Source organism: Marmota marmota, unplaced genomic scaffold (assembly GCF_001458135.2).
Source record: "Marmota marmota marmota unplaced genomic scaffold, marMar, whole genome shotgun sequence".
NCBI lineage: Eukaryota > Metazoa > Chordata > Mammalia > Rodentia > Sciuridae > Marmota > Marmota marmota.
The window spans coordinates 43,214,916-43,227,058 of record NW_025999990.1 but is presented as its reverse complement, the minus strand read 5'-3'; the positions used below and the strand labels follow the sequence as shown (position 1 = coordinate 43,227,058).

The following is a 12,143-nucleotide window of genomic DNA, read 5'->3' as shown; positions in this document are numbered from 1 at the left end:
GCTAAACAAGTAGACAAAACAAGTAAACAAACAAAAAAAGCAATAACGATATAGAGGACTTGAACAATATAAACCAACAGGACCTAACTGACATTTATAGTTTATAGAACATTTTATCTGACAACCGAGAATACATACAAATAATTAGATATAAACAAGTAACAATAAACTTTAGAAGACTATAATAACATTGGGCATGTTATCTGACCACAAGAAATTAGAAATCAATAGCACATATCTAGGAAAAGCTTCAAATGACTGGAAATTAACCTGATTCTAAACAACCCAAGGGACAAAAAGGAAATCATAAGGTAAATTAGAAAATGTTCTTTGCTATATGATAATAAAAATACAATATATAAAAAACTTATGTATGCAACTAGAAGAGAAGTTAATAAATTTAAATCTTAGGAAAAAATAGTTTTCAGAGTAGATATCAATTGGGCAATAATATAAATCAACAAAATCAAGAACTGGAAAGGTTTACTGATAAATCCTTAGCACACTGATCAAAACACAACAAGCAAAAACATCCAATTTATAGGCATGGTGGTAATCTCACTTACTTGGGAGGCTAAGCAGGAGGATCACAAATTTGAGGTCTGCCAGGGCATTTTTTGGTCTCAAAAACAAAAATAAAAAAAAAAAACTGGGAATATAGCTCAGTGGCAACATAACAAGACTCCATCTTCAAAAAAAAAATTTAAATAAACTACTATGTGTTGAATTTTGGTATTCTGTGAAAGGATGTCTATAATTTTATCTGAAAAGACACTTCATTTTCCACCTGTATGACTACCTGAGGCATAAACTAAAGCCACACATCACAACAGAGTGAATATAAAAGAAAGTACAGAATTTAGCAGTTTTCTATAAAACGAGTCAAAAATTGCCTAGCACAGTGGCGCACATCTTTAATCCCAGCAACTCAGGACTCTGAGGCAAGAGTATCACAAGTTCACGGCCAGCCTCAACAACCTGCCCCTGTCTCAAAATAAAAATAATCCCGAGATGGAAGTGTAGCTCAGTGGTAGAGTGCCTCAGGTTAAATTCCTAAAATGCCCCTCCAGCGCACGCACATGCGCACGCACACGCACACGCACACACACACACACACACACACACACGATTTGCAAATATTTATAACAATGCCAGTTCCTTTACTACATTTTTGTGTTGAAAAATATTTTTTAAATATCAAATGAACAATCCATTGATTATATTAGGTTTTAGATGTATGTATGTACTTACTTATGGCGCTGTAGATTGAACCCAAGGCCTTGCAGATATTAAGCACACATTCTACCACTGAGCTGTATCCACAGTCCCGTTATTGTTTTTAAATGAATAAATATTTAAAAATGTATCAGCTTTAACATCTAATATCAATGGATATATACAAAACTCTTTGGGGTTTTCGATCCATAAAATATGCAAAGGGGTTTGAGAACTGCACACTCCAGAAATGCAAAGGTTTACCAATTAAAAATTGCTGGGCCCAATGGCACACACCTATAATACCAGCTATTCAGGAGGCTAAGGCATGAGGATCATTTGAACCCAGGAGTTTGAAGTGCTTGCCTAGCAGGCACCAGCCCTGGGATAAGACCCCAGTGTGAAAGGGTATATGGGGGATAACCAAATTACCAAAAGAAAAATCATATGATCATTTTAACCAGAAGCAGAAAAAGTGCTTCATTCAATAGCCATTCATAATTTAAATATTAGTGAAGTAGGAAAAGATGTCTACTCTCATCACTTTCTATTCAATATTAATGTATTAGAAGTCCTAGCAAGAAGTTATGAAAGAAAATGAAATTAGAAGTCATTTGTTTATCAATTATATGTCAACAATAATTTTAAAAAGAAGTGAAAAAAGAAAGGAAAAAGTAAAACTCATTATTTTCAGATAATATGCCTATGTACACAGAAAACATCAAATCTAAATCCAAAAAGCTATTGGAACTATTAAATGAATTAATTATAAGATCTCAGGATGAAAACAAACTTAGGAAAATCAATCATATTTTTTACATTCTAGCAATAAATGCTGAAAAACACATTTTATAAAATATCATTCAACAGCAAAGAAACCTTGTTCTAAGAATCTAACAAAAACCATAAAAGATTCTAAACGAAAAACCTACAACCCAAAGACAAAATAAAGACCTAAATAAACTTAAGAATTTATTTATTTATTCATTTACTTCTTTTTTGGTACTAGAGACTGAACCCAAGCGTGGTTTACCACTGAGCTACATATCCAGGCCTTTTGATTTATTTTGAGACAAGATCATCCTAAATTCTTTATAAAGAATTTATAAATTCTTTATACTGGCTAAATTACTGAGGCTGGCCTTGAACTTGCAATCCTCCTACCTCAGCCTCCCAAATTGCTGGGATTATAGGTATGCGCCACCACATCTGACTATTTAAGGATTTTAATACTCCATATTAAGACATTCATTCTCCCAAAATTGAATTTAGATTTGATGAAGTTTCAAGCAAAATCCTAGTAGTCAATTTGTAGAAATTAACATACTTGGGCTGGGACTGTGGCTCAGTGGTAGTGCACTTGCCTTGCATGTGTGAGGCACTGGGTTCAAGTCTCAGCACTACGTATAAATAAATAAAATAAAGATCTATCAACAGCTAAGAGAAAAATATTTTTTAAAAATTATAAAAAAATAAATTAACATACTTATTCTAAAATTATAAGCAAATACATAAGAGCTAAAGTAGTCTTTTAAAAGGAGAAAAAGTTGGAAATTTTTAAGACTTTTAATATAAAGCTTTAATAATCAAGACCATGTGGTAGTAGTACAACTTTAATCAACTAGATCAATGAAACAACAATCCAAAATTAGACCGACAATTGATTTTCAAGAAAAACTAACACAATTCAATGGAAAAAGAAAAGTATTCAATAAATGGTACTGGAACACATGGATATACATAATAAAAAAAAGTTATTTGGAATTTATTTTTGGTGTAATAATTATGTTACTGCATTGTAGGAAGTGTTCTTAATACTTACATTTTTTATTTTGATGTTTCCCCAATCATCATCCTGTTTCAAAAACAAACAAAAGAAAATTTAACCATCTCTGCACAAGTACTAAGTTTTAAAAGCTTCCTCAAATAAAATTTATCCTGCTTATGAATTCTATTCAAAATTAATTCAATCAAAAAAAAAATATTTGAAGCCGGACACTGTGGCACACATCTGTAATCCCAGCAGCTCAAGAGGTTAAGGCATGAGGATCACAAGCTCAAAGCTAGCCTTAGTACTTAGCAATGCCCTTAACAACTCAGCAAAATCCTGTTCTAAATAAAATATAAATAGGGGCTGGGGATATGGCTCAGTGGTAAAGTACCCCGGGTTCGATCCCTTGTAACCAAAAAAAAAAAAAAAAAGGTTTCAAAACACATACAACCAAAAAGCCAGGAAGTCTAACGATTGCTTAAATTGCATACAGTGACACAATCTAAGTACAGGGCAGCACCAAGTACTAAAACACATTTAAGTATACTTAGCAAGTACTAAATATTTGATGACAAATGACAGATCCTAATGTTTTGCAAGTTTAGAAGCAAGAGAGCGAATTAATAACTAGGTTATATGACAAGAATATGAAGACTAATTTATAAAATAAGGCATAGGTAACTAATGTGACTATATAATTTATCATCCAAACCAGGAGGCTCTTGAGAACGTAAGTGCTATTAAAAATTATACCAGGGGCTGGGATTGTGGCTCAGTGGAAGAGCGCTCACCTAGCACAGGCGGGACCCAGGTTCGATCCTCAGCACCACATAAAAATAAAGACATTATATGTTGGGGCTGGGGATGTGGCCCAAGCGGTAACGCGCTCGCCTGGCATGCACAGGCCGCTGGGTTCGATCCTCAACACCACATAAAAATAAAATAAAGATATTGTGTCCACCGAAAACTGAAAAATAAATATTAAAAAAAAAAATTCTCTCTCTCCTCTCTCTTAAAAAAAAAAAAGACATTGTGTTGTGTCCATCTACACCTAAAAAATAAATATTAAAAAAAAAAAATGATACCAGGCCAGGAGTGATGGCACCCACCTATAATCCCAGCTATTCAGAATGCTAAGGCATAAGAATCACAGGTTCAAAGCCAGCTTGGGCAATGAAATGAGACCTTGTCTCAAAATAAAAAATAAAAAGGGACAGAGAGGTAATCAATGATTACTAGCCTAGCACATGCAAGGCCCTAGTTTTAATCCCTAGTACCTCAACAAACAATAATAAGTTTTAAAATTAAAAAATAAATTATACAAGGAGGGAGCTGGGGATGTAGTTCAGTGATAAAGAACTTGCATAGTATGCACAAGGCTCTGGCATTCAATTCCCATCAAAACAAAAACAAAACAACTAAAAATATATTAGGAAAGTGAACCAAACTGATCAAGACAAACAAACTCTCAGCAATATCTGCATGTCCACAAATGTTTTGAGTCCTAAATCTCACATTTATGAAGCAATTTACAAAAACTTTTGCTTCATGTGTTAAACCAAGATTTTGTTTTTTTAAGGCCATCCCTGTTCCACAGATGTAGTAACTTACTATAGCTAAGCCCTTCCCCTCATAAGATGAAGTCAGTCCCACATTACTCCTTTTCCTTTTTAGTTTTTTAAAAATTTTATGGTGCTGGGGATCAAACCCAGGGCCTCATGTGCCAGGCAAGGATTCTACCACTGAGCTATATTTACAGCCCACTCTTCTTTTCACAGAAGGTACCAGATATTCAATATGCGTCTCCCCTTCATTAGTATGACTAATCATCTCTTTGGACACTCTTGTTTAAAAATGGAACAGTAACTTCCTAAAGGTCTTTTTCAGTTTAAGAACTAACTATTGCCTTTAATCATAAGAAATGGTACATCTTGGGGATTGAATCCAAGATCTTGTGCATGCTAGGCAAGCACTTTGCCACTGAGCCATACACAATTGCTTATTTAAAAAAAAAAAAAATACTTTCTCATTTTTTTGTGGCCCTTCATCAATGAAGCAGATATATGCTAGAGTCACTGTGATCATGCCAAAGGAACTAAATGAAAACTTAGGTCCCCTTGCTTTTTGAAAAATTTGACTCTCATCTCTTAGATAGGTGATAGCAATTGCTCAAGAGACAAAAGGCTTCAATGTGTAGGACATAAAAAAAGAAAAAAGGGAAAAAAATTTTAAGCTTCTAGTATTCCAGAATCAGAGTTTTGGAAGAGATGTTTAAGAACTTTAAATTTTAACATTTAAGTTCATGTACAATACATTTTTTACTATTTTAAAAAGAAAACAAATCTAATCATATTGTTGCATGTTTTTAAGAGAGAAAATTTTCCATCTCTATTAACTTAAAATTACTACAGAAATAAATTTTATATTGGTCAAACAAAATTAAATACTTTTAATATGTATTCATAGGAAAACAAGTCAAATAATACTAATACCAATAATTATAAAATATCCCACTCCCCTAACATTCAAAGATATCTAATTGCAAAATAAAATCTAAAGTGATACTTTTATGTTTTGAAATAGGCACAATGTTCCTCCCATACGCAACATAAATACGAACAGAGCTTTAAACCCATAAAATTATATATTTTCAGTGAGTAAAAAAGTACTATAAATGGTATATTAACACTAAACAGATTTCTCAGTGTTAATTATTTTCACTAATTATATAATGATAGCATATAAAGAAAATCTCAACTAAATTTTACCTTCAAGGTTCCTCCTTTCACCATAACTTTCTGTCTGGCTGGCTGGACTCCAGTCAGTGCAAAAAGCTGAGCCTTGAACACCATTGGAGGTTCATCAGTATTCAATTCTACACCTTCAAATTTCTCCTTTCCCCATTTTACAGTAACTGTAAATTAAAAAAAAAAAATTTTTCATTTATAAGATTTCAGATTTAAGCCAGTTGCGGTGGCACACGCCTGTGATCCCAGCAGCTCAGGAGGCTGAGGAAGGAGAATCTTGAGTTCAAATCCTGCCTCAGCATTTAAGCAAAACCCTAAGCAACTCAGGGGGAACCCACCTCTAAATAAAATATTTTTTTTAAAGGGAGGAAGAGGTTTGGGGACTTGGTTCAGTGGTTACACACCCCTGAGTTCAATCCCTGGTACCAAAAACAAAAGATTTCAGTTTTAGAAAACCCTCTGGGATCACCCACTGAGCTAGTTCTTGAAAGTCAAACTATGCCCTTTCATCTTTTTATGCTCATAATATCTACTTGATCAAGAAACATATGCATGCAGTGTGACCAGAATAAAATTTTACTGACTCTAACTTCTCATTCATTATATAAATATTGGAACATTAGACTTGAATTGACTAATATCACAAAATTGGTTAATTATTAATTAATTAATAAATATACAAGTTTTGCCAGGCACAATAGCACATGACTGTAATCTCGGCTGCTTGACAGGCTGAAGCAGAAAGATCCCATGTTCAAGGCCTGCCTGGGAGACTTAGGGAGATCTTGTCTCAAAATAAAAAATAGGGGTTGGGGATGTAGCTCAGTGCTAGGGCACCCTTAGGTTCAATACTCAATTCTGCAGCAGCAACAACTACAAGAAATATCCAAGTCTTCTAAATCCTACTCCAGAAATCTCTGCAGACTGAAGTGGATTTCTCATCACACTCAAACTGAACAATTTCCCAGAATAAAGAGGTTCACAGCCTTCATGAAGTGTTTATCCAAAGAATCATTTGAATCAATACATACTGTTGGAACAAAAGGAGGAGAGAAAGGTTATACAGTTTACCAGGAGACAAGAAAATCTTGGAATAAAGTATACTGAGAATAGGCCAAGGATTATAGGTGTTGTTCCTGAGCAAGAAATGCTCAAATATTAAGAATCTATAGATATACCTAAATCACTAAAAAAAATATATAAAAATCCCATATCACATTTATTAGGATGGCTAGTACTACTGGTTTTTTAAAAATTGTTTGTTTTTTAAACAGAACAAGTGCTAATGAGTGTGTGGAAAAAACTGGCACCCATGTACACTGCTAATGTAAGTGTAAAATGGCAGCCACTGTGGGAAACAATCTGGCATTTCTTCAAAAAAATAAACTCAGAATTAAGATATTCAACTACCAAGAAGTACTGAAAGCAGGTACTCAAACAGATAACAGTGTACATGTTCATAGCAGCATTATTCACAACAACCCACAATGGAACAGTATTCAGCCTTATGAAATTTTTACATATACTACACAACATGGATTAATCTTGGAGACACTGTGTTATGTGAAATAAGCTAGTCCTAAAAAGACAAATACTGGGCTGGGGTTGTGGCTCAGCAGTAGAGCACTAGCCAAGCACATGCAAGGCTCTGGGTTCTATCCTCAGCACCACATAAAAATAAATAAATAAAATAAAGGTATTGTGTCCAACTACAACGAAAAAATTAATATTTTTTTAAAAAGACAAATACTATATGGTTCCACATATATGAGGTACCCTGAGTAATCAAATTCATAAAGACAAGAAGAGAATATCTCCTGTCATCAAGTAGGGTAAGAAGAAATGGGGAGTTTTATTTAATGGGGTACAGAGTTTCACTTTTAGAATATAAAATTTCTAGAGAGAGACAATAATGATGGTTGTGGAAAAATGTGAATATACTTAGTGATATCAAACTATACAAAAAACAGTTAAGATAGTTGCTGGGTGCTGTGGCTGATGCCTGTAGTCTTGGCAACTTAGGAAGCTGTCAGAGAAGGGCAACAGCCAGTTAAGATGGTAAATTTTGTTACATATATTTTACTCCAATAAAAATATCTTGGTCAGGGTTCGATCCTCAGCACCACATAAAGTAAAATAAAGACATAACTAAAAATATATATCTCTTGGTCAGCCTCATAAAACAGCTAACTTTTAAAACAAGTAATAATAAACTCAAGGATACACATTGTTTCCATTGAAAATTTTATATCTTTAAAAATGAGAATCTCACAACTAATAGTTGTCTGATTTCAAACTTCTGAAATCAGAATTTGAAAACCTGCTTCCAGTTCTATCATCAGTTCGTTGACTATATCAAGCACTCACTTTAATTGACAAGCACAGAACCTATATATACTTACTATATAAATTACACAATAATGTTATTATATATTATAAAGGTATGGAATACAGAGGAATGCTTCATGAACAAGAAAGGATTTTTTTATAGGAACTGCTAACTTTGGAATTATGACCATCAACTGTTTTTTGTTGTTTTTGTTGTTGTTTTGTTACTGGGGATTGAACCTAGGGGCACTTAACCACTGAGCCACATCCCCAGCCTTGATAAGTTGCTAAGGCTGACTTTGAACTCATGATCATAGAGTCTCTGGGATACAGGTATATGCCACCATAACTGGCTAGCCAAAGAATAAAAAAGTTTTCCTAAAAGATGAGATAGAGGCTGGGGATATGGCTCAAGTGGTAGCGCGCTCACCTAGCATGCGTGAGGCACTGGGTTAGATTCTCAGCACCACATACAAAAAATAAAGATATTGTGTCCACTTAAACTAAAAAATAAACATTAACAAAAAAGATGAGATAAATATTCAATAGCATAGAGCAATATGGTGCTTTCCAAAATGTAAAAAATCCCCAAAGTGAAGGGGAAATAGTAAATTAAACTGAAGCTAAGGATCAAGTCAGGAAGATATGTAAGTCAAACTAGAACACACATGTGAGTTCTATGTTGTAGGCTATGTGTAATCCCTGAAAGACTTTCATAAAGGATATCTTGGTCTGGTTTTGAATAGTATTGGATTACTTTAGCAGTAGCAGGTAAAATCAATTTGCAGGTGGTATAACTGTAATCACTAAGAAAATAGAAATACAATAATAGGGGGCTAGAGATGTAGCTCAGAATTGGAGAGCCTGCTTATGATGTTCTAGGCCCTGGGTTTGTTCCCTAACAACAGAAAAAAAAAAAAAATTAAGAAACATACAGTCAGATGCAGTGGTACATGCCTATAATCCCAAGATACTTGGGAAGCTGAGGCAGAAGGATTCAAGTTTGAGGCCAGACCAGGTAATTTAGCAAGTCTCTGTCTCAAAAGAAAGGGCTGGGGATGTAGTTTAGTAGTGGAACACTTCCCTAGCCCTGGGTTCAGTTGGCAAGGAGGGAGGGTATAAAAATAAGCCAAGCTAAAGATGACATAAGATTAAATCAAAATAATATTAGAAATTGCCAGTCCTACAGCACATGCCTGTATCAGCTGAGGCAAGAGGATCTCAAGTTCCAGGCCAGTCCAGGAAAAAAAAAAAAAAAAAAGCTGAAGATTTAGCTCAATGGTAGAGTGCTTGCCTAGTTGAGAGACAATTGAGATAGAGAGGGACCAACCAGAGAAACTTATTTAAAATTTATTTAGCTGTGTCACTAGCCATGGATGGCCTTCTTAAACTTTTTGCTTATCCAAAAAGGGAAATCATACCAGTAACACAGGATTATGTTAAAGATTAAAACAAGGCAAAGCATATAAAACCCCAGCTCACATGGCGTGGCACTGTGGCCCATGCCTGTAATCCCAGCAGCTCAGAAGCCAACCTCAAAAACTTAGAAAGGGGGCTCGGGATGTGTCTCAAGTGGTAGCGCGCTCGCCTGGCATGTGTGAGGCACTGGGTTCGATCCTCAGCACCACATAAAAGAAAATAAAGATATTGTGTCCACCTAAAACTTAAAAAAAAAATCTATATCTATATCTATATATAGATATAGATATAGATATTTTTTTAAACTTAGAAAGGTCCTAACCAACTTAATGAAACCCTGTCTCTAAATAAATTTTTTTAAAAAAAGGTCTGGGGATGTGGCTCAGTGTTCGAGTGCCCCTGGGTTCAATCCCTGGGTACAAAAAAAAAAAAAAAAAAATCCAGCTTACATTGGGTGTTCAATAATCTTTATCGTACTTGTCTTTAATCATTTAAGAATCTAGATAGTAAAACTTAAGGAATGGTACTTAAAATGTTCTCTTCATTTTAATATAAGGCTTTTTGCTGATCTTGAAAATACACTCTCAACATGGAGATGTCAATGGAAGGGACCTTTGAAATTTACTTCAATACCTACATGTTGGGAATGAGAAAAAGATCTGATTAAATATTTAACACAGAACTAAATTTTTAAGTTAGAATCTATTGTGGCATTTTTTGCAGGAATAAAGAGAAAGACTGGTTTTGTTGTATGCTTATAAACCTACCAATGTGTTAGTAGGTAGCCTTCTTTATCAACCATTATTTAATTAATGCCCCCTCAATTTAATACTGCATATCCCATTTCAAGATAGGATATTTCAAGCTGTGGCTTTAGAAAAGGGTTGGGTAATTATTATTAAAGCTTGGATTCAAAATTCTAGACCATCAAGAATCCAGCTAGAGATTAAACAGTACTCTTGATTCACTGAAAATCCTGAACCTTAAAGGAACTATGACACAGTCGGGTAAGGGACAGTCAATGAATCACATATCCATACCTAATTAGGGCCATTATACACATGTTAGGTGCCATTTTGAATAAGACTGGAAAACAGTAGGTCCATTGAGTAAGTAAAAATGTGATTCCTGGTCAACATGTTAGGCAGCCATGGAGCAAACCAGTCCTGTCAAATGCCAAACAAAAACGCTGGTGGAGGGCTAGGAATATGGCTCAAGTAGTAGCGCGCTCCTCTGGCATGCGTGGGGCGCTGGGTTCGATCCTCAGCACCACATAAAAATAAAATAAAAGATATTGTGTCCACCTAAAGCTAAAAAATAAACACACACACACAAAAAAAAAAACAAAAAAAAACGCTGGCGGATATTTACATTCGTCTACCTCTCAAAGCTAACACAACACTTTGGTCACAGAAGTCCAATACAATATATGATGAAATGAAAATGAACAAGTAAATATACAGGTTTTTCAATCTGCCTCGGAATAGAACTGAAATGGGCATAAAGGGGGCAGCTGAGCCAAAAGGCAGCAAAGGGTGAGCAAAGGGCAGCTATCAACCCCAAGGAGGATGAAGGCCACTCTTAACATCCCTGAGTCCCTCCATCCCTACCCTCTTTCCCTACTTCCTTCCGCAGCTGCCACCAAGAAGCCCAAACCCCAGGACACACCCTCACCTTCCCCAGCACACTAGGACAGCGACAAACTATTCTGCAGAGTCATGACTCGGAGCAGCTTCCCAATCTCTACTCCGGCTCCCATCCCACCCAGCAGGCGGCTCCCACGCGTGGCAAGTCTCCGTCGCAACAGGGAGGGGAAGGTGCCAGGGTCGTCCCCGCTCTGCAGCCACCCAGCGCACCCCACCCTTGCGCTCCCCCAGTCCATGCCCCGCGCCCGCCTCTGCAAGCTAGGCCTACGTGGAGGCCTAAAAGTCCGCCGCGAGAGTGCGATAAGAGGCAAGGAGGGAGCTCACCGGAGTACAGCGGCATGGCGGGGGTGCGCAGGAAGGTGGCGGCGTAGGAAGGCTGGTCCTGGCAAAGACCGCGCAGGGAAAGGGACCAGAAGAAGCTTGTGGAGGCGGCGGAGGTGGAAGCACGGTGGTGGCGGCTCGGGTGCGACGAGTCTCATTCAAACCGGCCACTGGCGATGACGCAGCAGCACGCAGTTCGCCCACAGAGAGACTGCAGGGCGGAGACGCGACAGGAAGGGCAGGGGCGGGCCGTGGGCACGCGGCCCCAGCCGCCAGAGCAGGTGCGCGCCTGCGCACTGGACGCCCACTCGGGCTGACTGACCGCGTGGTCCACGAGGCCCCGCCCGCCCCGCGGGTTGAATGGGAACCTGCCTTGCCCCTGGCTGTCTGATTTTTAAAAAGTTGACTTTTCCCTGTTTTCAAAAATGGTGGGTCATTGCAACCAGAGATTTTTGTTTTTCACGTACCCAGCTAGGGAGCTGGGAGTTGAGGGGCCTTGCTCTATGTCACATTTATTAAGGGGATTAAAATGTGTTGAGCATCGTGATTATACCTACATAAAATTAGTGATTGTACAAGGACTTATTCTAAATCCCAGCTCTTATGAGCTGTAGGACTCTGAGCCTTAGTTTATCTATATAATTGAAATGATAGTGTCTACATTCTGATTGTTTTGGAGATTAAATTAGGTTATGT

At 36.8% G+C, this 12,143-nt stretch overlaps 1 protein-coding gene across 2 annotated transcripts in view; it reads right to left on the bottom strand.

Moving 5' to 3' along the window:
* The window catches only part of Usp14 (ubiquitin specific peptidase 14), a 40,270-nt gene extending 28,576 nt beyond the window's left edge, over nucleotides 1–11,694 (bottom strand). The window contains exons 1-3 of one of the 2 annotated variants that reach the window (XM_048806469.1): nucleotides 11,451–11,694; nucleotides 5,755–5,900; nucleotides 3,038–3,070 (exon numbers count right to left, since the gene is read on the bottom strand). In XM_048806469.1, the coding sequence (XP_048662426.1) occupies nucleotides 3,038–3,070; nucleotides 5,755–5,900; nucleotides 11,451–11,466 (195 nt within the window). In that variant the 5' untranslated portion in view covers nucleotides 11,467–11,694. The remainder of the gene's footprint in view (nucleotides 1–3,037; nucleotides 3,071–5,754; nucleotides 5,901–11,450) is intronic. The other variant, XM_015482503.2, reaches the window with a different exon arrangement.
* Nucleotides 11,695–12,143: the final 449 nt, after the last annotated feature.